The 27850-nt window shown below is 37.2% G+C and overlaps 1 protein-coding gene across 2 annotated transcripts; it reads left to right on the top strand.

The window, feature by feature from the left end:
• Positions 1-126: 126 nt before the first annotated feature.
• On the top strand, positions 127-27655 carry LOC145325773 (UPAR/Ly6 domain-containing protein qvr-like). 2 transcript variants are annotated; one of them, XM_080168730.1, is made up of 6 exons: positions 127-239; positions 13207-13263; positions 22045-22127; positions 23611-23677; positions 24093-24180; positions 26404-27655. In XM_080168730.1, the coding sequence occupies exons 1-6, from the start codon at positions 209-211 to the stop codon at positions 26519-26521; spliced, it is 444 nt and encodes a 147-aa protein (XP_080024856.1). In that variant the 5' UTR covers positions 127-208; the 3' UTR covers positions 26522-27655. The 2 variants fall into 2 exon arrangements, with proteins under 2 accessions (XP_080024856.1, XP_080024857.1); XM_080168731.1 differs by lacking the exon at positions 127-239 and adding an exon at positions 289-355.
• Positions 27656-27850: the final 195 nt, after the last annotated feature.

The raw sequence follows: 27850 nt of genomic DNA, 5'->3' as shown, positions 1-27850 counted from the left end.
CTCCTGCTTTTTGTTGATGAATAGTCACTTTCATGCGTGTTAAAAGTGATTATTAAGACGGAATGTGTTGAATTTTTCATCTGATTTTTTTCTTTATTTAATATTGATAAAAAATAATTAAATTTCAGAGATCTAAGTGATGTTACTGCCAAGATAGAATGATTAAAAATGAGATTGATGTTAGCATTGTGAAGTTAGATATATCAACATGATTCCAGCCCTATACACCCTTGCCTACGGTGAGTATCTTTCTATCTATCTGTCTATCAATCTTCCTATCTATCAATCTGATATTGGTGTTAGATTTGTGAAAGATATATCAACATGATTTCAGCCCTATACACCCTTGCCTGCGGTTAGTATCTTCCTATCTATCTATATACCTGTCTAGACGTCTATCTATCTATATATTTATCCATCTATCTATCTATCTACCTATCTAACAATTTTTAAAAATTTTAAAAATAGGAAGAAAATAGATTTTTTGGAATAAAAATCTCTGGTCCTATGAGAAGCTTCACTTTGAATGATAACCATGATAATTTAACATAGGAATCATGACATCCTCAAAGATGATACACTAAATTACCCCTACTGTAGATTAAAATTAGTGGTTGACGTTTGGATACTCAACTTATTGAACCAACCAATCAAAAATTCAATTAAAGACCTCAAAGTTGTTAAACAAGAAAACGTTATTATAAACTTTTGGGGACTAATGTATAAAACAACGCAATGTCCCCTCCCTACTTGGAAAATAAGTCAACTGTTCACATATTTTAGTTTTGGGCGCATAGCAATGTAAAGAAGGAGAGACAAATAATAGGCACAAAATAAATCTTTCAAAAGAGAATTTTCACAATGTAGTTAAAATTCTATTTTTACTCATTTTATTAATTACTGATACCCAAAAGGCTAGAAATGATAAATATATTTTGAAGTACAAAGGCAAATAACCACTAAAATATATTTTTGTCCAAAATCAAGAGGTTTTTGAAGTTAGGTGGAAGCTTTAGAGTATTAGGTTAAGTAACAGCCACCAGACAACCAACTCTTTGATTTTTAAAACAACATAAAAAAAAGATTATATATAATCTTTAAAATGCAATATTAGATGGTATTAATTCGCTAAAAAATCCTATAGCTGCATGTATTTTGTATGAACATATCTGGGTAAATCTGTCAGTGAGTGGACAATGTGTCAAATTTGACTAGTGGCGGTTTCTTTCATACAGTATTTAGTTAGGATCACATTAGAATATAAGGACATATTAGCCTTATATTGAAGTGTTTCTCTACTAAGTTATCAGTTTTATAGAACCAGCGTTGAGTATCTTTCACAAAGTTAAATATCTGTTTCACACTTTATAGGGGCGCAGTTTGAAAAAATAAGTTAAATAAAGTATATATAACTATTTAGGGGAAGGGAGCCACCACCTCTCCAAGAAAAATCGCCTTTAGGAAAAATTATCATCCCAAAAAGATTGTTTGCATTTTCTTTTTACATTGAAGATAGGCAGTCGTTTTCCCCCACCCCTCAAATCCCCTAAAGGCCTCTAGGAGCGTTGTCGCTAGTAATATTGATTATGATCACAAAAATATGATCTCACAAAGCAATATTTACGGCTTTTATAGAGCTTTGGAGAGGAAATATGGTCAATTTGTAATTTTAGCAGCTTCTGAACATACTTTAGAGTTTGGCAGAAAGATTTATAATAGTTATTATTCGCTTCATACCAAATACAATATTAAAATGAAAAATTGGAAATTATAAACAAGTTTTGTTTGGCTCGAAGGGCCGAATGCCCAGGCTTACAAATCAAATTTTGATCTTAATTCGTATACAATTGTTTAAAATACAATGCTAAAAATTATTTTTAAGAATAGCTGAGAACCGGTTTTAATCTAGCGAATTTTCATCCACTGGGTACTGAAGTTAGGGGGTCAATTATATTCCTTAAAGATAACTAATTTACCTCATATGTAAACATTGAACTTCTTTAAGGGGCTTTCCTTTCCCCCTAAAATTTAAGGTTGACCTTTGACATTCAATTTAAAATTTAAAAATAAAAGAGGGGCAATATTTTTAAGGGCGAAGTACCCTCCCAACCCTTACCTACACCATTACGGTTTAGTGGTTAGCAATTACCGCTCTATGCAGAACTGAAGGCACATCCCGTGTGTAACATTAACCCTTCAATTAGCATTCTATTTTGTAAAACAAACATGTGCACAAATTTTGCTAAAATCTTACTCAAAATAAAAACGGGTCTAAACTCCAATTTTGCAATGTCTAAAAAAGCACCAATAAAATTCAAGTTTTTGAAAGTGCCTAAAAAGTAGAATTTCTTAATTTTTATTTTCATTTTAATATTCATGGAAAATTGTATTTAATACTGCAATGTTATACATGAATTTTCAGTATGTGTAAGAACTGGTTGTAATCCACTGGATATTAATCAGTTTCGAAGCCATACTGGAAAAGAAATTTTAAGTGCTTTACTTAATAATATTTTTTAATACTATCGTTTTTAAACTGACACTCCTGCGGCCCCTTTTGATTTTAAAATAAAAACCTGGATGACAAATGGACATTAACACTTGTATAGTGTCAAAACTGAATAATCAGAATATAATGCATAAGAGTCAAAGCAAAATTGTAAGTAAATTTGTTGAAAAACTGCTTGATACAGGATAATGTATATGGAAATACTTACATTTTTAGGACTTACTTATAGAGTTGCTTCGCTTATAACATTATACTTTGTTGTCCCACAAATCAATAAACCAAAATTCAGATCAATCAAATGATTAGATCAATCAAAAAGTAAAAAATCAACATGTTTAAAATGGACGTACGGACATTTTGGTAACGATTATAGAGTTGCTACGCTTTCTAAATCGTACCTAACGACTATAGGAATTACCATGGAAAGTTTAAAATCGATAGGACAATTTTAACATGCCTAAATTAACGTAAAAAGCTATCCGTTACGGACATACGGACCAACCCTTATTATAGAAAAGCTTCGCTTTCAATAATATTTTATATCCCCTTATAGGAGCTCAAATCCTTGCAGGGTAGAATCCTTTATATTATGGGGAGCCGCTAATCAATTGTTCGGCGCCCTTTTTTGTATGGGAAATTTTAAGACTGTCCCCCCAAAAAAAGGCTCGGCAATTCTACAGATATTTGTCCACGGGTGTGCGTTCACTTCTGCAAATATATCATATCAGTTATTTCTCGCATCGTATTATAAACGGCTTTCCGCGGATATAGAATGTACAATTATAAGATTAAAACTAGTTTTTTTAGCCCCGTGGGCTAAAAAAACTGAATTTAATCTTATGATTGTACATTTTTATATTCGTAGAAAGCTGGATATAATATGATGCTAGACATAGTTTTTTCGTATGGATGAGAACCGGTTCCTATCCACCGGATTCGAATGAATACGAGAAAATCATATTATCACATTACAGGGATCTTAAGGGATAAGATAAAGGACGTAAAATTGATAATACTGCCAATTATAAGAAACCCTTTTACCCCCCTTCCCCCCTTCTTATATTCACTATTTTGCAAATAGGGAAGGGTCAATTGGACTGTTAAAACTTTGGTTCCCAAATTTTATAATAACGCATTCTCATTTTTTGGCTCATTAACTTATTATAGTTTGCTTCGTTGTTTCATAAACTTGCAATATCCAAAAAAAAAATTTAATACTACAAAAGGTGTATTTATCTTTTTTAAGTTTGTACTTTAATTTTAAGATAATTGACTATATTTTTACGGACGTGAAAGCCTACCAATATTAGTCCAGTTATAGGAATCCGGAAAAATCCTGACATTCTTTTAAAGCAAAGCTTTTCTATAATTTGTGTGATAATTGTATTAGATGAGATGTATAATCCAAACAACTTCCTGGCCCAAGTGGCAAAGACACTTTTTGTCTGTCAGCAATTGCTTTCTGTTCGTTTTCAGGGTCTCGGCTGTGTTTATATTTCCTACGCGATTAGCTGATTTCAAAGTTCCAATACAAAAACGGTACAGGGTTCCCGCCCTGTGGACAAAGTTACATAAAGCTCTTGCCCCCTCTATTCTTTTACTTTAATATTCAGAAGAGGTAATTTTTTTATCATAACGGGGGATATACATCAATATATCGCCAATTGGCTCATCTCTTGATAAACATTTAGAGGATATGTGGTATGCGGCAGCTCTGGACCATGCAGAAACCAAGACATTATAGTGATGCTACGCACCTAGCTAAATCCTGTTATTCTACAATTGTAAAGCCACCTGAAAATATGTCAGATAACGGTATTGGTTTCATCTCTCAGTTGTCCTGCAAATGGAGGGAGGGGTGTTACCCCTCCCTCTCCCATCTTAAGCACCGGAACCTTCCCCTTCAACCACCAAGTTATCAGCACCACCTCAACCCTGAGGATAAAGGATCTAAGCCTTCCCTCACCTGATAGAATCACCCCCACACAGACTGTTGTTGTCACAAGTAATCATCCAAACCTTCCCTCTTTAGTACCCAGACCTACCACTCAACCCCTCTATGCTGATCTACCTATTGTGCTGTTCCATGGGCTATCCTGCCTGCCCCAGACAGGGATAGCCATCTACCTAACCATTGCAATTATCTATGTTTTACTGTATGATTTATCTTTAACTATCTTTATTCCTAATCCATATGTATTTATGTTATGTTGTACAACCTTAGTTATCCTTAGACCTGCAATAAAGAAACAACTGAATAGACTATGTTTATTATTTAGTGATTGCTAGAGAAGCGTAGCTTCTCTATAGTATAGGTGTCCACGTCTGTTCACACTGCCGTAGTCTTTATTCGAACTCTGGTGTCTGCCATTTACCCTAGGCGGATACCACAACTTTTGGTGACAGCTGTGTGAGATTACGGCGAACCACAAGTGTAGAGCAGACGCGCAGCTGAGGCTAAGGTACTCCCAGCAGTGAAACTGGCAAAACTGACACAAGCAACCTGAATTACCCACCCTGGACAGCAAGTCTAACTCTGCATCCGGCAGTTGTGGAAGTGAAACTTGACGAAGAACTGCGAGAAGCGCCGACATCTAACGGAGAATTGAGCGCTCAAAAGGCTGAAACAGGCCTGCGGACCGGCTGAAACAAGCCAAATAAGTGTAAACGGCTGAAAATAGGCCAATTTTACTGCAAGAGATAGCAGGATCCGAACCAGTGGCGCTAGCAGGACGGGACATTCCCTGCCGCCATCAGCCGGATTTGGATAAGCGGCGCTAGCAGGACGGGACATTCCCTGCCGCCGATAGGCTGAAACATGCCACATAGCTGCAAGCGGCGCTAGCAGGACGGGACATTCCCTGCCGCCGATAGGCTGAAACACGCCACATAGCTGCGAGCTGCGAGCCAACATACGAGTGTAGTGCACCAAAGCAGAGAAAACTACGTCAACTCCAAGTATCCTGAGAGGCTACAACGCAGCCACCCATCTAGAAAAACAGATATTATATCACATTGCAGGGATTACCACCATGGTGTGATGGTTAAACAATAGATTTATGAGCAAAGATTGGCAAACAATTTGTTGTGTTGTGATAAAAACTAAAAATAGAACAGGCTTGGATTTACTGTGTATTGTGATAACAACTAAAAATAGAACAGGGTTGGTAAACAAATCTGTTATGTAATTGTGATAAGGACAAAAATAGAAGCTAGATGTAATATAACAAATGCCCTGATACACAATCTAATTACCTCAAGCCTACAGCACAACAACAATACACCCCTTATTTCAGAGGAAGGGGAGGGGCTCACTCTCCATTGAAGAGAATACAATCAAGGTGATATAAAAATAAACCTAGGATTAAGGAGAGAGGGCAATATTACCTCATTACACAGTTACCTCAAACCCACGGCATTCCCCCCTTCCTCACAGGGGGAACGGACGGATTTACCCCGTCCCCTCACGCGCTTCCCCCCTCCTACCCACACTTGACTAAGTCCGCCCATGGTGTGGAGCTAGTGACCGGGAACACAGAGCGCCATTTACGGGTAGCGCAACGGAGTGCGGAAATATCATAAACTTCAACGGACAAAGCGGACCAACGAGAGAGCGAGTTGAGGGATAAGTGCGCGTTTTATCTGTGTGCGCGGATTGACGGTGCGTAAGCGCGCTGCACGGAAAGGAGATTTCACGCACACACACACACACACACACACAGGAGAGGGGCCACTCTATAGCATACAACAGAGATATTTTTTTAGGAGAAAAAAAACTTGCAAGCTCCTCCCTCCCTATCTACAGTGTGATAAGGAAAACTAAACCAGTTCCTTAAAACCCGCTCAGACCCTCAACATCTTCCTAGCCCTGCCAACCCTACTTCAAAGCTGAGTGGTTAGTGAAACAAATATATGTATATATAAATACCCAAGTGATAAATAGTGTTGTTTTGTATCATGGGTGCAAGTAAGTGAATACTAACCTCACCATACAACATTGGAAACTGATATGGTAACTGAACGAAAGTACGCCCACCCTGTGGATATAGCCTGACTTGATGCCCCACACTGGGCAGTGGTGGTGTGTACCTGGACCATCGACCCTCATAGTTGTAAACTATATACAGAGGAAGCGTGATTTTTTTGGAGCAAGGAGGAAAGCTAGCTAGCTCTGGGGATATTCTTATACACGTAGATATATATATATATGGGAGTGTAGCCATATATATATATAGATAGCCTACCTATCCATATATCTACTAGCGGATACGCTCCTAGAGACCTCTATGGATACCTAACATATTCCCTCTTACCTTTAAGCTAAGATCCGCTGGTTATCACAGAAATCAAGAGCTATACTGGAAAGGAGAACAACTCAGGCTCAACAGTTAAACAAGACGCTGGCACCAACAGACCAACCCCCTGCTACTTATCATGGGGACGCGCCAGCCACAGAAACTCTTGAGCCAGGAGGACCGAGCCTACGGCTACGTGGACTACCACCCTAATTACACAGCTATAGTATTTATACTAGGGGTGAGCCGGCTCGAACCTCCTTGCGGCGCGGCTACTCTACTCTGCTCCTATATCTACAAGATAAGAACTTGTCAGCCCCTGGCCCGACGTGCGGCAACAGAAGACATTCCTGATTGGGCATTAACTGTGTGCCTAGGCCTGCTGCTGGCACTGTGGTGGACAGAAGTCTTCATTTGGACCAGAACCACCAACATCTGTACCCCACCACTCTCTGCTTCTTCATACAAGATACTGCTTCTGTTATTACTTTGGCCTACTGTGTTGAGTACAGTGAACATCAAACACATGCCAGGTCACAGACCCCTGGTCCCTGAGATGCCCTTGTCTGGAAGGGTGACTGAATGTCCGCTGCACAGCTCCTGTTCAGTTGGTGCTCAACGCACGAGAAATAGCAATACTGGACTGGGGATTGCTGAACCTGTAGGTGTCCCCCTGGGGGTATTGAACGATGCAACTGAGCCTAATGAGAAGGTGACAAGCTTCAGAGACTTAGTGGCCAGCCCCAAGATGGCCACTACCACCAGAACTGAGACTCCAAAGGGGCCCAGCCCTAGGGCCAGTACCACCTGTTTCTGGGGTGGAAAGGTCCTCCCTGGCGCTGGCCTCACCAAGCTGGAGGATGGGGAGCTGTCCCAGGGGAATAGACTCTTCACCCAGATGCCCGACGCGAACCTGGGGGTGGGGGAGCCGCCACCCAAGCCTCCCTGGGAGCCCCCAGGCATGGAACGACTGGGGACCGGCCTAAGGATGGGGACTGGTGACCTGCTGCAGTGGAAGGCTTTACCCAGCACGGAGGGAGCAGGGTTGACCAGCAGCAGTGAGGCTGTTCCCCCACACTCCAAGACCAGATGCCTCTACTCTGTTGAACCACTGCACATGTCCCGGCCAAGTTCCCCCATGCTGCTGGAGATGGAGGCCCACCAGGATGCAGAGCTCCAACTAGGGAAGTCAATAAGAAGGCCACCCCCTGCCAAAACCAGAACCACCGCAGGGGCTCCCCACCAGCAGCTGACGGAGCCTGGCCGGGACGCAATACCAGCTGGCAACTCTGGCCCAACTCAGGTGGCTACCAACAGCCTGCTGGCAGTCCAGACTACAGTTCAGGCTACCATCAGTATGGCATCTTCTGGGCCTTGCTGGTTCAACTGTGGGTACCTGTCCACACACTGGTCACAGGTACCCCCCAGAGATCATAGCCCCCTTTCCGACTGGCACCATCAACGGCCTTTGCTACCAACTACCTGGCATACCCAGAGGCAGGATCCCTCATGTGGAGAAGCACCTGCAGAAGCTAAGGCCGAGGCTGGCCTCGCCACCCAGGAGAGGAGAGCCGCTGTTGGATGGAAGGGACCTGTGTGTATGGGGAGGAGGCTGAATGTAACCAAGGAGCCACCACAAGCAGCCCAGCACCGCCTGACCCCTAGTAGGGGAGACCCTGTTTGTCAGCTGGTGCCCCAACTGGAGGAGGAGAGACCTGGCAGGTTGATACACCCTGGAGAAGCCGGCCTGATGGGACCCAGCTGGACGAAGGGGCGCTGCCGCTTCAACGGCCACACAGCCGCCAAGTGTAGAACCGGTTGGGACCAGGCAATGAAGAAACACCAGGCCGCCCAACAACCTGCATGCAACCAGTCTGACACCCAGGTCCACCTGAAGGGAGATGCCCAGCCGTTACCCCAACCAGCTGCCGCCGCTGGGGCCGCGGCTACCCAGGAGTCTGTGTCTCAGATTGGGACCATAGTGGCCAGGATCAACGTGCTGGGAGGAGCGGCTGAACCCAACCGGGTTGGCCTGGACCGCAGCCTCAACCACAGGGGACCGGTGTCCGTAGCCCCTGTCACCCCCAGCAAGAGCTGAAGGGCGCTACCCAGCGCCACCGGGACGGTGTACGGGGAGGCCCTGGCGGCCGCCGAGTGGGAGAGGCAAGAGGCGCTAGCCAACGAGTCTGAGTCGATGTCTGGGACGCCAACCGGCGTCGCCACCTGGAAGGAACGAGAGGTGCTTCCCTGCACCACCAAGCTGATGTCTGGGGCGACAACCGTCGCCGCCACCTGTGAAGACTGGGGGGTGCTATCCAGCGCCCCACGCTGGTGCCTGGGGCGACAACCGTCGCCGCCACCGAGAGACCTGGATCCCTGTGAAGACTGGGGGGTGCTATCCAGCGCCCCCACGCTGGTGCCTGGGGCGACAACCGTCGCCGCCACCGAGATACCTGGACCCCGGAATGAGCCCGCAGCCCCAGAGGAAGGGGTGACACTCGTCACCCCCAGCCAGCCAGAGCCCCCAGCCAGCAGGGAGAGTCCAGCTGTCCCTCACCCTCAACTGCATCCAGCTGTCTACCTCCCTCAACCAAGCCAGGGTAATTGTATTGCGCTGGTGTACCAGGAAGTTTGGGCTGGGCCAAACTTGCCTGCGCCCCCTGCATCTGCCCCAGGAACCAGGATATCAGCCATTACCAGCCAAACTGAAGAAGCTTTGACCGCTGCCTGGGGAGTAACTCAACTAGATGCGCCAAGTGCCGAGCCTAACCATAGAAGTAGAGGATCCCCAACAATTATGTCTACCCAAGATGGAGACGATGTGCCTGGACCCCTTCAGGCTAGGGGAGGAAATCCGGAGCCTTGTGCCTCCAGCCCACCAGCAGCAGTGGCCGTGGATGGGCCTGTCTCCCAGCCAACTAGAGCGGAGCCACCCTTGCAGATCCAAGACAGCCCCCGGCATGAGGGATGGACTGTTACCTCCCCCTACCCCGCAGGTCTGACTGCCATGTACCACCCTGTCAATGTCCAGGATGAGCCTGAGGGAGGCAACGCGCCTACAGTATGGCAACCACCACCTGTCCGCGTTGACAGAGACCCTGGAAGCCGAATGAACCTGACCAGCCCCGAGGGCGAAGAAGCTGCGCCTGCATCCAGTAGCCAGCCTGCCAGCAGCAAGGTGACCAACACGATGGAGACCACCAGCCCAGTGGAGAAACCTGAAGAGGTGTATACCAGGCGGCTGTTGGTCCAAGCCCCCTCATGTGCTGTGCCACCCCTGGAGGTTGCCAGGGTGGCCTCAGAGGTACACATCCAACGGCCAGAACATCCAACAGGACCAGCTACTCCAGCAGATATAGCAGATTCCGTTCGACCTGGGGAGGGCTGGAGTCCACCACCATTCAGCAGCTGGTATCCTGGCGGACCCATTCCACAAGGACAACAAACTGAAGGCCGCAACCACTGTCGGAAGTCTGGCGGTGCAGACAACCCCTCCAGCCTTCCGAGGGGAGAGTTGTGGTATGCGGCAGCTCTGGACCATGCAGAAACCAAGACATTATAGTGATGCTACGCACCTAGCTAAATCCTGTTATTCTACAATTGTAAAGCCACCTGAAAATATGTCAGATAACGGTATTGGTTTCATCTCTCAGTTGTCCTGCAAATGGAGGGAGGGGTGTTACCCCTCCCTCTCCCATCTTAAGCACCGGAACCTTCCCCTTCAACCACCAAGTTATCAGCACCACCTCAACCCTGAGGATAAAGGATCTAAGCCTTCCCTCACCTGATAGAATCACCCCCACACAGACTGTTGTTGTCACAAGTAATCATCCAAACCTTCCCTCTTTAGTACCCAGACCTACCACTCAACCCCTCTATGCTGATCTACCTATTGTGCTGTTCCATGGGCTATCCTGCCTGCCCCAGACAGGGATAGCCTTCTACCTAACCATTGCAATTATCTATGTTTTACTGTATGATTTATCTTTAACTATCTTTATTCCTAATCCATATGTATTTATGTTATGTTGTACAACCTTAGTTATCCTTAGACCTGCAATAAAGAAACAACTGAATAGACTATGTTTATTATTTAGTGATTGCTAGAGAAGCGTAGCTTCTCTATAGTATAGGTGTCCACGTCTGTTCACACTGCCGTAGTCTTTATTCGAACTCTGGTGTCTGCCATTTACCCTAGGCGGATACCACAGATACATTAGAAGAGGGGCATATAATAGCCAAAAACCATTACAAGAACTGCTCATATCTATAATCAATATATCCTTAATCAACTCTTGAAACTATGTATAAGCTTCCGTGAAACGGAGAACTAAATTAGTTTAGTGGTTAGAGGGATTTTAATAAACAAACAAACAAACAAAATATTACTTTATAAAATACTGGCGGCTACGCCCCTAGAGGCATCTAGGGGCACTTAAGGAGGGAAGAGTCGAATTAAAAAAACCCAATGTATTATTTTAGATTTTAAAAGATAAAGTAAAAAAAAATTTGTTAATCGATGTAGGTATTTTTTTTCTAGGGGCGATTTCTATTAGAAGGGTGGTGGTACCCTCCCTAAAAATAGTTATTAACCTTCCCGGGACCTATGAGAAGCTACCCTGTAAAGGAGAACCCGATCGGATCAGCGGTTAGCGAGATTCTTCGGTGAAGACAAACAGACAGACAGACATATAGACATCCTGTTACTTTATTATAAGGACTAGCGGCTACGCCAATAAAGGCCTCTAGAGAAGGGGAAGTTTGAAGTCGACCCTCCACTTTTAATTTTAGTTCAAAAATAAAATAAAAACATTCTGTAAGTGAAATCTTTCGGTACATGCACACATTACTTCATTTAACCCTTACAGATCGGGCCCCAATTCCCACCTTAATAGATCGGGGGGGGGGGGGGTCATATTGACCCCCCCCTCTATCTCGGCTTCTGTTACAGATAAAGACGTAAAATTTTTTTCCGGTGGTTCATGTGTATTTTTAGATAAAATTACTTTTTCTAGTCATAGCGGTCAGGCCGCCCCTTAGCCGCTTTTTAGCGGCCAGCCGCTAAAATTTAAAACAGCTGTAGAGCGACCAATTTAGCAGCTAGGATGACCAAATTTTAGGACGAACTTTTATTTTTCATAACAAAAAAAATACTTTTTCTGATCATCGCCGAAAAACGGCAAATAACGGAAACCGCCATTTTCGGCGGTTACGGCGGTAAAACGGCGGTTGCCGGCGCCAATTAATATTTTTATCTGTTTATTGTTGCTCAAGGATTTACCAAAAAAATTTATAGGTCTCTAGCTGTAATAGAAGCTGCAATATTCATGATATATGTCTGTAGTAAAGCCGGACAAAAATCGGTCATAAAATCGGTCAGGGTGCGGTCAAACGGTCATAACACCACTTTTCTCATAAGGTCATTGATATCTCAGTATTCACCAAAAAAATTTTAGGTTTCTACCTTATACACTGAAGTCATAATGTAGAAATTAAGATTTATTTAGAATTTTTTTTAAAATTTTGGTGCTACCCAACCGACTTTGACCGGACAACACGACCGACACAGACCAGATATCCTAATAAAATCAACTCTTGCCGACGTATAATTACTAAACTTAAAAAGTCATGAAGTCACAACTCTCTATCTTACCTACAAAAAAAATGACAATGAAAAAACTAGAGGGGGGGGGTCAATATGACCCCCCCCCCCCCCCGATCTGTAAGGGTTAAGTTTTGGTTAATATTGTATTAGCTTCGCTTCTATCAATGTTGTCATCCTTGTTCTCTTTAGGGAAAGTAAAAGTGAGACAAAATGTTTAAATGGATTTTCTTTAAAAATACCTTTAATAGTTTTAAAGATAATAGCTGCCAAGATGACATTGTAAATTAAAGCTACTCTATTAAGTAGTATTTGTATTGACTTAATTTTACTGTTCATTTTTTTTGCATATGATAAAAGTAGTTTGGGCTGACTTAAATTCACAATTAATATCGTTATGTCGATTTTATATCAGCAATGAATTCTTGTTTAATTTAATGTTGAAATGGGTGATTACTACTTTTATTCAAAGATTTATAGCTGATATTTCCCTCAAAGTACCTAGTCAAGCACAACCCCCCCCCCTCCCACCTTATTTTGAAAAAAAATAAAGATAAGAGTGGTATAGTTTTTTTCTGGTTTCAATTATTATAAGTTATAAGCGTCATATTTGGTACAGGAAAGCCCCGCAGGGTAAGGGCTTCCCGTGAGTGTAAAGAATTAAGGAAGAAACTACCTTAACCCTTTAATTCTCTTTATAAAATTAAGGGCATATGGGGTTCTATGTTCGCTAGGCACTTTGAAGGAAAGCACCCAAACACCTTTAAAATCTTTGAATTAATCTTAAATATATTTTTCAGGGCTTATTTTGTTGTCAGTAATTCCTTCATCGTTATCAGCTGGGGGAGATTGTATGTGTAAGTATATTTTATTTTTACGTGACAAGTGCTATTTTGTTTTTAATGAAAAAGCAGCTTATACCAACTATGAAATTAGTTCGGAAAAAAATCACGAAACCTATACATGGTTTTCAGCTGTCGTTGGGGGGCAACACATCGTAAAATTGACGACCTCTCCATTTCCCCCCCAAATATTATTTTATATTTATTTCGCTTGTTGGTTATACCTTATTCCTGATGAAAAAGGAGTAATTTAGACAAGTACCCAACAGTAGAAACATTCATAACTAATTCTATCTTAATTGGTTGATACAAACAACCAGCGTCAATGTTTTTCCATTAATAATTTTAATCTACAGAAGGGGTAATTTCAAATTTGTTGAACAAATAAAAAAATGTACATCACTAATGCATAACAATCATGATAAACAAGATTACCCCTTTCTGTTAAATAAAATCATCGGTTAAAAAGTTTGGACACCGATAAATTTAAACAAGCAATCAAGATTTTATTTAATTAAGTTTTTCAATTAAGTTTTTCAAGCTAACAAATAAAAGTACGGGTTTATAAACTTATTGTACCAGTATAATATAGAGTCCAATGTCCCCTCCCCCCTAATTAAGTAGTGTTAATTATGTTATAAGTAAACAGAAAGCAACTGTAAAAATATATAATAATTACATTTCCAGTATGGCCTCCAAACCGATTAATGTCCGCTGGATTAAAAACGGTTTTTAGCCATTCTCAAAAAATGAAAAACAGTTTCGTAATACAGTCAATTTTGTACTAATATTGTAATAAAAATCATACAATTAAATCACTTTTGTTAGCCCAGGACTTCGGACCCTCAGGACTAAAAAAATGGTTTTAATCTTATATTTTTTTATTTTAATATCCGCGGAAAGCTGTCTATAATACTTTGTGACAAATAACTGTTCTCAAACATTAGTAAGTAATGTATAATGTTTTTTTTTCGCAGAACTATTATGGAAAAAAATTAGACTTGTAATTATACAAAAAAATATACTGAAAAAAGGGTGACAAAATCTAATAGCTATGAACAAAAAGTCATATGTGACAATCGATATATTATTACTTGGATGTTGCACCAGCTTTTCATGTACTCTAATAAAGTGATTCTCACAGTAGGCTAAAATAACGATACGATCCAGGCACTTACCCCATAACCTTCATTTTCTACATGATGAATGAACTGACCAATAAAAATCTTCATCTACTAGAAATTCCTTTTTAAGTTATGTCTGACTGACCATCTAGTTTTATAAATGTATTGTTAAATTAATGGTATACCCAGGTAGGTAGGGGACATTGGGCTGTTTATTACACAAGTCCCCAATATTTTATAAGAACGTTTTCTTATTCAATGGCTCGACAACTTTGGGGACTAATAATGCATTTTGATTGGTTAGTTCATTAAGTTAAGTGTCCAAAGTTTCAACCACTAATTGTTACCTAAAGAAAGGGTAATTTTGTGTATCATCATTAGGGATGTATATCAATTTATTGGCCATTGTCTTATCCCTTTAAATCCCTGGGTATACCTATATATGTACTTGCATTTATCAATTATCGAAAATCTATTTTTATTATGCTTTTAATGATGTAGTTTAATATCAGACTTTTTTCATTTAATGGTTATAATTGCGTTTTTTGAGTACTAGCGGTTGCGCCCTAGTATAACTATACAGGGGATATGTATTCAATGAGAGAAAGATTAAACAGCCCAAAAATATTCTGTGACTTAGGCAAAGCTTCCCTAAAATTAAGAATTCAATTGGTTCAGTAGATATCGATACATATATACAGACTAAAAAAATCGGCGTTATCCTCTTTTAAATTAATTTTTTTTTCAATTTTAAAAAACCACCCTCCCAAAAGAAATTGACAAGAAAGCCAAAAAATATTTAGAAACACAAATAAAAATCATCTTAACAAAGGCAAATTATCTATAAGAAAACAATTTAGACAACATGAGGCCTCTAGGGGTGTAGCCGCTAGTACTACAAAATACAATTCTGATTTGCCTTATCTATAATACAAAGTAGAATGATGTCTGTCCGTCTGTCCGTCCGTCCGTCCTTCTGTCTGTCCCTCCGTCCTTCTGTCTGTTTGTCCGTCTGAAGTAACCTTGGTAACCACTGAACCGATTGGATTCTACTCTTCAGGGTATATACCTACTGGTCCTGTGGTGGTTTTAGGCTATTTTCTTGGGGGATGGGACACCCCCACCCCCCAAAAACAACCCCCCCCCCATTTTTTTTTGCTGAAGATTTCCTTGGTCCTTTTTTTGCTAAAGATTTCCTTGGTCCTTTTACAAATTTCGCCTTAACTTTTTTTTGATCACCTCTTGGGGCAAAGCCCCTAGAGGCTAGGGGCGAAGCCGCTAGTTTTACATAAATTACTCAAGTTCTCGAAAAATGCACATTTTTCAATAATTTTTGACCATCACTATACATTTGTAAAATGCAACAACTTTTTTTCTCCATGGAACATTAACTTAAGCTTGTTCTAGGAGAGCAGCTACTCTACAATTATTTTTAGGGCTACATGGCATTAGTAGGGGGGAGGGTGACTTTGGACGCTAAATTACACTGGTACCCAATGTTTTACAGCCAGTGTTTGCTTAAAAACTTTGGTATTTAATTAAAATAATGATAGGTTAGGGAGAAAACTGATTTTAATATTATGGTTTTTATTTTAGTTTTAACTAGCAGCTACGCCCCTAGAGGCCTCTAGGGGCACTTGAGGTAGGAACGTCGAATTTTATAACCAAATTTATTATTTAAGATTTAAAAAGAAAAAGTAAAAAAAAATGTTTATGGAGGGGGGGGGGTATTTTTTTCTAGGGGTGATTTCTCTTGGCAGGGTGGTGGTACCCTCCCTCTAAATAGTTATAAACCTTCCCGGAACCTATGAGAAGCTACCCTGTTAAGGAGAACACGATCGGTTCAGCGGTTAGCGAGATCCTTTGGTACAAACACACAGACAAAGAGACAAACAGACATCCTGTTAATTTAGTATAAGGATTTAGTTTTAGTTTTGATTAATAATTTGCTATACATGAATTTTTAGTATGTTTGAAAACCGGTTCAAATCCGGCGGATATTAATCGGTTTTAAAAGCCATACTGGAAAGAATTAATCCTTGTTCTTTTTTTCTGCATCTAAATATTTGATTTGTCCTTTGTAAACTCAAGAACACCAAGTAAACAGTGTCCATGAAATCCTACCAAAAAAATCTTCTAAATCGTTTGCTTAAAATGCATTTATCTACAGTGTTAGATATTTAACTGTAGCTTAACACATAGCGCATCCGCTCGCATTAGGAAGGTGATAGGATCAAGTCTCGGCTCAACACCTCGTCAAAACCAAATACTACATAGTTAGAGTAAGACTAATGCCTTGGCCCAAAACAGGTATAATTCATCACCATGTACAGTTGAAACTTTTAGACAAAGGTAGTGCAATCAAAGATTTGGTTAACTGTTTCTGTTTGATGTTACAGTTCAATACAAAGTATATACTTAAAAGCAGGGGTCTTGATAGATGTGATAATGGATGATAAATTGATATGTACATAAAAATGATGACAAAATTAACCCTTCTATAGTTTAAGATAATTGATAGAAACGTTTTGACACTGTTTAAGCTAACAATTACCAGAACGAATTGATAAAATTTAGTAATGTTAGGAAAAACTTATTTAAATAATTCTTTAGTATTTTTCCTAGAGTTACTTGTTTTTTTTAGTTGAAAAGTGGGAACATTTACATTAAACAACTAAATGCTTAAATGCACTTTTCTAAGATTTAGAATCAAGAACTCTTAAAAACAATGTTGTTTCAACAAAAGCTTTTCCTTGTAGAATTTTAGTAACAATTTTAATAATTAGCGCAAATAATAGCGTGCCTGTCGGGGAGGTTTTTAGTTCGAATCTGTGCCATACTGCGTTAAAACTAGTATCTACTGGTGCTGTGCCCGGCACGTGACACTAATAGAAAAAAAATAGGCTGTAAACCACGGCCCATAACAGACGCAACTTTCATCACCCTGTACAGTTGGGACATTCAGACAAATGACGTGCAATGAAAGCGTTAATTGTCTGTTGAATGTTACTAAGCCTAATTTAAGCTGGTGTCCTTGGGTTTTTAAGACTAGTTAACTAGAATATTAACAAAAGTGATGAATTATTTCGAATACAACTAACCCCTTTATTTGAAAACCTTTGCATGGAGTTATAAACTTGTTATTAATGGTCTTAATTCATACACTATTATCACGTGCTTGGCAGAGTAGCATTTATAATTGTAAACACATTCTCTTATTCGTTGGCTTAAAAACTTTGGGTACTTGTATCAAATACAAAAGTTATGAATTATAGCAGCGTATTCACTTTTTATCAAATCTGCAGAAGGGTAATTTTGTTTATTATAATTGGATATGTAAATAAATTTATCCAGTACTGAAATAGTATGGTGACTATAGAAGAAATACAATTTTGTGAATATTTTTCCTATCCCATTTTTTTGATTACCTATGAAATTTGTATTATATTGTAAGGTTAATTAGCACAATAACATCTAGGTATATCTATCTTAAGGGATAAGACAATGGTCGTTAAATTGATGTACCTACACAATGATAATAAACACAATTACCCCTTCTCTAGATCAAAAGCATAGGTTTTAAAGTTATGACTAAGTTTTTATCTATAATACAAAGTAGCTTGATGTCTGTTCGTCCGTCTGTCTGTCCGTCTGAAGCTTAGGATCTCAGTAAACGCTGAACTGATTGGGCTCTTCTCTTCAGGGAATACACCTACTGGTCCTCTGGTGGTTTTAAGCTATTTTCTTGGAGGGAGGGTCACACCAACCTACTAAAAAATAAAAAATCCCCAATTCAAAAAAAAAAAATTTCTTATTTATGTAAAAAAAAACAGTAATTGGGGTGGGGAACCCCACTGCACCATGGGGCGAAGTAACTTATTGATTTAAACGCAGAGAACTTATGGAAAAAAACATATATTTTTATCTTTTAAAAACCCACTCCAGTTTTGTGATGTTAAAATTGTCGCAAAAATAGGTATCATATACTACGCTGAAAATAACACATAAGACAACAATAAGGGGTGTTGGACTTTCATCCGCGTCTTGGAGTGAAGCCCTTGGATTCTAGGGGCGAAGCCGCTAGTAGTATGATCTAAAGTTATGTACATACTTTATTTCATACTAGCTACTACGTTCCTTTAAAAAGAGAAATTTCAATGCTATAAAATAAACAAAATAAAATACAATAAAGTGTGTAAAGATCAGAGAGGAAGGGGACATTGGGTTGTTTATTACACTAGTCCCCAAAGTTTTATAACAAATTAATTTCTTATATGCTTGCTTTACACCTTTTGGGACTTTTATTGAATTTTGAGTTTCCAAACGTTTTAACCACTAAATGAAATCTACAGATGGGGTAATTTTTATTATCATTATAAATGTACATCAATTTATCGTCCATTGTCTTATCCCTTTAAATCCCTGAATAAAAATAAATAAAATGAAATACTATAAAGTGTGTAGAGACAGACATTAATTAAGATAAGGGCAAGCTTAACAGATTATAAAGATAAATGGATATGTACTTGGAGGATAAATTACCATAACCCAAAGCTGGATCTTTAAATCTTTTTATTGGTGAGCCAGTTCGGGGTGAGCCAACTTTCCACCAATGAGAGCACAGCATTTTATGAAATGCCGCGCTGTGATTGGCTGAAATTCGGCTCACCCCGATCTGGCTCACCACTAAAATGATTTAAAGATCCAGCTGAGATATAGTATAATTATAGGCAGAGAATTAATAATGAAAAATTAGGTGAATGGAAATAGAATATACTTGGATATTATGACAGGAGAAAAATTGTCATCAATTTAGCTTGCTAACATGGAACTCGTTTATTGGTCAGTTCGTACATCCAGTATAGAGAGGATGGGTTGGGTTTAAGGAGGTGGAAGGGTAGAATCGTTATTTTAGCCCGCAGCGTGTTTCACTTTACTATAGAAAATAAAAATCTGGTGTAAGATCTAAGTAGAAATATATCCATTAGAAGGTATTTAATAATTCTTTCTTATTTATAATATTTTATATTCCCTTTATTTTGAAAGTAGGAAACATTGATCAAATAAAGTAAGATAAATCTAGTTTATATTATCTTGATATTGCTGTGCTACTTATAAACATAATTGTTCTTGTTTAATTTAGAATACTTTTCTGTATACATGATATTTTATTTTCTATCAATCTATTCCTCCATTTATCAAACTAGGAAAGTTTATGAAACAATGATCAAATAAAGTATGATAAATATAGTTTTATTTGCTTGTTATTGTTGCGCTACTATGGGCATAATTGTCTTTGCATATCTAAAATTTGTATTATTTTGTATTACATTTCCCAGGAACCGTAGAAATAACAAAGTTTTCAGGGATCCAAAGGGATAAGACAATGGACGATAAATTGATGTACATCCCCAATGATGACAAACTTAATTACCCCTTCTGTAAATAAAATAGTTTGGGTACTACTTGTTTTGAAACAACAAATCAAATTTAAAAAAAAAAAGTACCCAAAGTTTTTGAGCATACGAATAAGATCACTTGGTAATAAAACTTTGGGTACCAGTGTAATGTCCTCTCCCTCCCTGCAAAGTTTTGGGAACAATAATTAAATAAAGTGGGATGAATCTTACTTTCGCTTGAAACCAAGAATTTTAGGTATAACAGAACTTGGACAAAGTAGCCTCGGACAAAGTAGCCTCAGACAAAGTAGCCTCTGACAAAGTAGCCTCCAGACAAAGTAGCCTCTAGGACAAAGTAGCCTCGGGACATTTACTTAAGAAAAGTAGCCTCCTAAGGAAATTATATAGGTGGTTTAGAATTTCGTGGATTTTACAAAAATTGGTTGGTAGATTTTTACAATTTTTAATATTGTTTTTACAATGTTTAGGTTAGTTTATAGGCAAGGGGGCCGAGCGCCCGCGGCTAGGCAGGCCAGGCGGCCGAGCGCTGCGGCCATGACCTTTATTAACACTTTCCCTAGGAGGCTACTTTTCTTAAGTAAATGTCCTGAGGATATTTTGTCCTAGAGGCTACTTTGTCCGGAGGCTACTTTGTCCTAGGCTACTTTGTCCGAGGCTACTTTGTCCAAGATCCATTATAACCCCACCCCCTACCCCCTCAATCCCTACCTGAAATATCCTTAGAATATAAAAGTAGTAAGGTTTTTATCTGATGCTTAAGATCTTCGAAATTGCTGATCCGAATTGGCTAAAGTCTCAAAGGGAGCCTTTTATGTCTTGGGGTGGTTTAAGGCTATTTTACTAACCTCCCCGCCCTCCTCTAGACATTGCCATATTAAGGCTATAATTAAACTAAACATGTAACGCTATTCTAATAATAATTTGACACTATGAGTAGAACACCATTAGATTAAATCCATTTATTTTCTGGAGAAGTTTTTTTGAGAGATTTTGCTAGATTTTCATTATGTAACTTTAAGTTTAAGTTTGAATTTAATGATTAATAATTTTGCATAATTTAAAGTGGTGTATATTCACTTCTGCAAACCGGTTCTTAGACATACTAAAAAAGCATATATAGTGTATAGCAACGTATTACAGACAATTTTGCACAAATAATAAAATAAACATCATAAAACTAATAGCAGTCTTGTTATTATATTTTTTTCTTTTTAATATCCGCGGAAATCTGTCTATAATACGATGCCACAAATACAATACAATAACGACAATAATTTTATTTGAAAGCTTTTGATATTAAGTCTTTTTTTGCAAATATGAAACATAAACTTTTAAATATGTGGGATTTAATGTACACTATTTTAAGCAAGTATGAAAAACTTATTCAAAGATTGTTCAAGCTTAAAGAGCTTAAATAATTCAAAATAGTTTGATAATAGTTTTATGTATTCTTTTTAAATGGGGATGAAAAGGGGATAGGTGTAGAAAAATAGCATAAAACCACTCAAGTTTATTTTTAAAGTTTCTTTAGATTAACAACTAAATTACGTTTAAAATGATCAAAAATGCATTTTAGTATTGATTATAGAGTACAATTTATAATAAATTATACCTACTTATTATAGGAATCATGTAAAGTTTAAAATCGATAGGGGGATTTTAACTAACTTAATCATTGATCAGATTTAACTTTACTAAAATCTAACTGGTTTGTGCAAACTTTTCAAAATATATTTTCGCTAAAATTATTTATTAAAATTTGGGATGTACGTACATTAATGCATATCTGCCATTGTCTTAAGATCCCTGACTAAAACAAAATATTAAAGGAATTAGCTCAATTGGTAACGTGTCGGCTTGCTGTCGGGGAGGTGTCGGGTTCGAGTCTACGTCATACTAGAGACGTTAAAGTGGTACCTCTAAATTGTATGTCAGGCGCGTGGCATCTATAGTAAGGGGGAATACCTAGGTAGATAAACAGGCGCAACTCATTACCATGCTCAGTTAGGACTTCCAGACTAAGGTCGTGCAATCAAAGGGTTGGTTGTCTATCGGGTGAATGGACGCTTTACACTGCAATCATGAAATCCAGAGTATGTTTTAAGATGCGTGGAGAGATCTAAAACTCTAATCAATACTAAATGTTTTTTTTAGCTGTTTCGAGTGTAACACATGGGATGACCCCCGCTGTGCTATCTATCTATCTATCTATCTTTCTATCTATCTATCTAACTATTATTAATTGTTTCTAGCTGGTGTGGAGATAGACTGTTTCGAGTGTAACACATGGGATGACCCACGCTGCGCCGACCCATGGAATTGGACATATCCTATGGTAAGTTCATTTTTTAAAATAAAATATATTATACGTATACATAACTCTTTGTTTGGTTTTGACCCTACAGGGCCTATTGCTACGGTGCCCTAACCCAGTACTAAATATGACTTACCCTTACCCTAAAGTAATGGGAAAAAAATAAACTCTTAGAGTACCCCCACCGCTTATTTTCAATTTATTTCAAAATAAAAAGGAGGGTAAAGGGGGGGTGCTATGTGTTCGACTAATCACTTTGAGGTAAACCTTCTCACAATCTAACCTAATATTAACCTGTATTATATTGATTTATTTATACAACTACTTCTTGATATCTTTCTTTACATTTTTTTCCAATATCTTTAAAGACTGATAATCTTGTAGCATTGTATCAAATGCTCTTCCAAAGTCTAACTTACACAAATTATGTGTAAAATGCATGTCTAATTGTAGGCCTACCTTCCTAACAATCTATAAATTTATCTATCTATCCATCTATCTATATACCCATTATCTATCTAACTATCTATCTATCTAGGATACAATGCCCCCTCTACGTCCCTGTAGTGGTTTCTATGTAAAAATATAACTACCTATGTATCGATCTATCTATGTATCGATCTATCTATGTATCTATCTATATAACTATCTATCTATCCATATACCTATCTATCTAGGATATAATGCCTCCCCTACGGCCCTGTAGTGGTTGATGTGTATCTATCTATCTATGTATCTGTCTATATAACTATCTATCTAGGATACTTCCCTGTAGTGGTTGTTGTGTAAAAATATATCCATCTATTATATATATCTATCTAGGATACAATGCTCCTCTACGACCCTGTAGTGGTTGCTGTGTAAAAATATATCTACCTATGTATCGATCTATCTATCTATCAATCTATTTACTATATATCTATCTATCTATCTATCTATCTATCCATATACCTAACTATCTATCTATCCAGGATACAATTGCCCCTCTACGTCCCTGTAGTGGTTTCTATGTAAAAATATATCTACCTATGCATCGATCTATCTATGTATCTATCTATTTATCTATATAGTCCACATAGAATGAAATACAAAAGTTTATTTGTAAAACATTATGTTTCATGCATTAAGCAATCTTCAGTTACACTTAACTTTTAATAACTTTTGTATCTATCTATCTATTTATCTATCTAGGATACAATGCCCGCTCTACGTCCCTGTAGTGGTTGCTGTGTAAAAATATATCTACCTATGTATCGATCTATCTATGTATCTATCTTTATAACTATCTATTTATCTATCTATATATCTAGGATACAATGCCCCCTCTACGACCCTGTAGTGGTTGCTGTGTAAGAATATATCTATATATGACCCTATTTATCTATCTATCTATCCACATACCTAACTATCTATCTATCTAGGATACAATGCCCCCCCTACGTCCCTGTAGTGGTTGCTGTGTAAAAATATATCTACCTATGTATTTATCTATCTATCTATCTAGGATACAATGCCCCCTCTACGACCCTGTAGTGGTTGCTGTGTAAAAATGGTTCAGTTTACAGGAACCGGTAAGTCTTAGTTTTAAAATTATTTTTAAAGCCTCTAGGGGCATTAAAGGTGTAGAGGAGAGTCTTTCCAATTTAAGTTCTAAAAGAATAAATAAATAACAATTTTGGAAAGTTGGGGGTATTTTTTAGAGGGTCAATATACCCTCCTCCAAAATAGATAAAAATCTTCCCTGGACCTCTTGATAAGCTTCACTGCAAAAGGAAAACCATATAGGTTCAGCAGTTAGCGAGATCTTTCGCTACACAGAAAAAAAAGCTTACTACTATATAATACGATTGTCTTTAAATTGTAATTTTCGAATTTCGAAAAAGTAACATTTAAAAAAAAAAATTATCATAATTAGGGGGGTATATACATTTAACGATTATTGTCTTATCCCTGATTCCATTTAATAATTAATTTCTTATGTTTTAGAGCATTATCAAATACGACGAACGTGTACAGATGATTTTGAAGTTAATTTCTTTATGGTGAACCATGCTTGTATGATGGAGGGACATAGGTAATGGTCAGAAATAAGGGAATGATATTCTGACAAACAACTCTAAAGGAAATTTCCCCACAACCCCCTTCCCCTTTTCCTCCCCTTCTTTCCCACCCCTCCTTAGATCCATGTCAAAATACCAACAGATACACTATAAGGTTTCGTGATTTTTGTAGAATTGTTGGTTAGAATTGCTACCCCTGGGTAATGGTATATATATCAATTTATCATCTAATGTCTTATCCCTTAAGATCCCAATATAATATAGGTGAAGCTGTTAAAAGTATTTCAGCTTCATATGATGTATCCTCATCTTTACACAACTCTTTTATGGAATAACAGTTTCCTTTATTGAAAGCACTTTTACTCTAAAACTCACTTTGTGTGTCTGCCAGGATTTTGCTAAACAATGTTCATCTAATATATAACCAATCTAGAACTATGATATGCCTACTGCTAAATATTATGCAGCCTGTGTCTGTTTGTCTTCCAATTACTCTTTTATTCTATAGTAATATCTTATTAATTCTTGTTTGTTTATTGGTTGACCTTTCTATATGATTGACTTTATTAAAACAAAAGATAATGTTATGTTAAATCAAACGGTAAGACAAACGAACATAAAACACAGAACTTTGCTTCTAATATTGTACCTTGTTGTTCCAGAAACCATTATTCCAAATATGAGATAAATAGGACAAAAAGTTAATGTCAAAAATTTTCAAAATGGACATAATAACTTTTTTGTAACAATGATAGAGTATCTGCGCTTTCTAAATCTTATCCTACTATTACAGGATAGGACAATTCTAACATGTCTAAATTAACGATAGTATCTATCCGTTAAGGACGAAAGGAAGGAACAACCCTAAGTTTAGAAAATCTACGCTTTTTAAAGGAAAACTAATGAAAGAAGAGAAATAAAAATGCTTACAGATATGCCTCTAAATCTTAAAGATAAAGACAATACAAAAAAATGTAATGTTGAATGTAAAAGCTTTGAGTAGGATTGCAAATTTGACAATAGACTTATTATTCATAGATTGGCATTTTTACTCGTTGCTACAGAAAGTGAACTTAAAGGGAAGAGTTACTTTATTAAACCTTTCTTTAGGTTCTTAGAAAATAACTATTATAAGAGAAATCTTTATGCTTGGGTTGAAATCTATAGGACAATTCTAACATGCATTGCTTACTTCAGAGCTATCCATTATCCAAACAATTCATTGTACTCTGTTGCCTTTTATTAATAGGTCTATTATTGCAGTAATCTTTAGGATTAAACAGGAATAATGGGATCAGTAATTTAAAGAAAATAAATTTAAGTATATTTGGAATTATATTAAACATATATTGGGTAAGGATAGCGAGAGTCACCTATGAATAAAGCGTAAATAGAAAATATATCTTTTTAAATCAAAGGCTTAGTGAACAGAATACAAAATATTTAAAAATCTTTCATGTAGACTAATTTACAACCTAAAAATCCATGTTTTTGTTATTAAATGATCTAAGTAAAACATGTTAGAATTCTGTTTAATGGTTCAAATTGTTAGTTTTTGTGCACTGCAAAATTCTAATTTGTTGAAGTTTAGATACTTACTAAAAAAAAGCTTACTTTAGGATTTCATAAAATCTAAAAATATTTGCTTTTCTATTGATAAAAAGAATTAGCTTATGGATAGTTGAAACTAGTTGGAGTCTTAAACTTTAGATTTGAAGCCAAAATTTTAGTATATTGAAATTTTTTATCTCTTTATTTGTGAGAATGCAGCGGTGTAAAAAGCCAAGAGTGCTAATGCAATATTTTTATACCTTAACATTTCCCTTTTATTGTAGATTAACTACAAAAACGCCGATTTAAAAATGGCTTCCTAAAAATACATACTATTTAAAGATAAACACAATAATTGTGTGTCTTAAATTTTGAATCTTATCCTCATTTTATTTTTTCAGCAGTCTATCTACAAATACCTATTGGGCCAAGGGGTTGCTTAGGGTTTTAGCCCTCTCTATGCATCTTGAAACATACTTGGTGTCTTAGATCTAGGGTGTCCATTCGCCCAATAAGTATTGGGATATCAACAGCCTAGATAGATGACTATCTTGAAATATGTGAGGAAACACAGCTTTAATGACATAAACTCCAAAATTATTCATTTTAAAAATTTTACTTCCCTACATTTTTATTACTTTAACTGTCAAAAAGCACATTTTGTTAAAAAAAAATTTTATTTTTAGGCATGGCCACATGTGTTTCTGTGAGGAGGATAAATGTAATTCAGCTGCATTGTCAGGCATTCAACTTCTAATTTTCATACCAACCTTAGTTATTACAGCTCTGCTCAATTATAGATGACAATTTATGTAATTTATTGTATTTAGTTTTTAATTTGTATAAATAACTATGCAATTATATTGCAATACTGGTTCATATTAATTTTTTGTAGAGCTTATATAATTTCCCTAAATTTTGCACTTGTTAAATTGTTATAAAATTGACAATAAATCCTTTAATTGGATGAGATTTATCTTGCTGTGTTAACTATATTTTTTATCATTCTCTTCATATTAACCCTTGTATGTAAAATTTTCAACTTGAAAATTAACTTGAATCTTGTTTTAATATGAGGAAGTAAAATATTTTTGGTGTAAATTATGAGTTAATCTTGAAAAGAATGTTGTATATGCTTTACAAAACTTTAAAAATGAATAAAAGTTGGTTAGGCTATGGTTAAAATACAATTATGATAAAGTAATTTAATGTTTGAAAGCTTGTAAATATAGATTCAATAATACTCGATACCGGTTAATAGCACAGCTTACTGCAAAACAAAAAACAATCAAAGGTTTATTTTGTTATATGAGATAATCTGAAAAAAATGTAAAAAAAATTGGTAAATTTTTACTTAAAACAAAATATAGATTTTTTAAATTTTTATTTGATAAGATAATTATTAAAGTACACAAGCTTGTACCATCTGAATTTATTTATGGATTAATTTAACTTGGTTCATCAAAAAGTGTATATCATTTTGCTCATTACAATTTAGTAGAATTAGCCCAAAAACCCGATATTTTTAGGATCATTTATCCTTTGCTGACTATTCTTTTTTTATAATAACTGCAAAATTTTTTAAAATTAAAACTATTTTTACACGCATTTTTATTTTAAGATTGCAAAAAATCATAAAAATTTCATATACATGTCATTAAATGCTAATAATAGCTTAATAATAGTCCATACTAGTGACTAACAAACCTTCAGATTCTAATTGTGATCATCACTGTTTTAAGTTATTATACTTCAGCAAAAGCTTTCAATATCCTTTTGTTTTTTAAGCCAAATAAATAATGTGATTTGAAAATAGAAAAATACCCCTGTCCCTATCACATTACCCTTGTGAACCCACCATCCCATGATTAAACTCTTTATCTCACAGATTTTTGAGTGTATTTATTTATCTCTTTATCATTGTAAATAGTGAAAATATAAATAAATCCAGGAATAAGGAATAATGAATTTCAAGAAAAACTTTATGTTTATTTTTTGTGAGTAGATTAAGACTTTAAAGGATGGAGGGGACAATAGGTTGTAAATTATGTTGGTACCCAAAGTTTTATATCTACTTTAACCTACTCATTGACTCAAAAACTTTGGGTACTTCTATTAAATTATGATTGTTTG

This window comes from Acartia tonsa, chromosome 8 (assembly GCF_053477335.1).
Source record: "Acartia tonsa isolate MP-2025a chromosome 8, ASM5347733v1, whole genome shotgun sequence".
In the NCBI taxonomy this organism is placed as follows: Eukaryota; Metazoa; Arthropoda; class Copepoda; order Calanoida; family Acartiidae; genus Acartia; species Acartia tonsa.
Note: the sequence above shows the minus strand (reverse complement) of the source record. Positions and strands in the feature narration are given on the sequence as shown.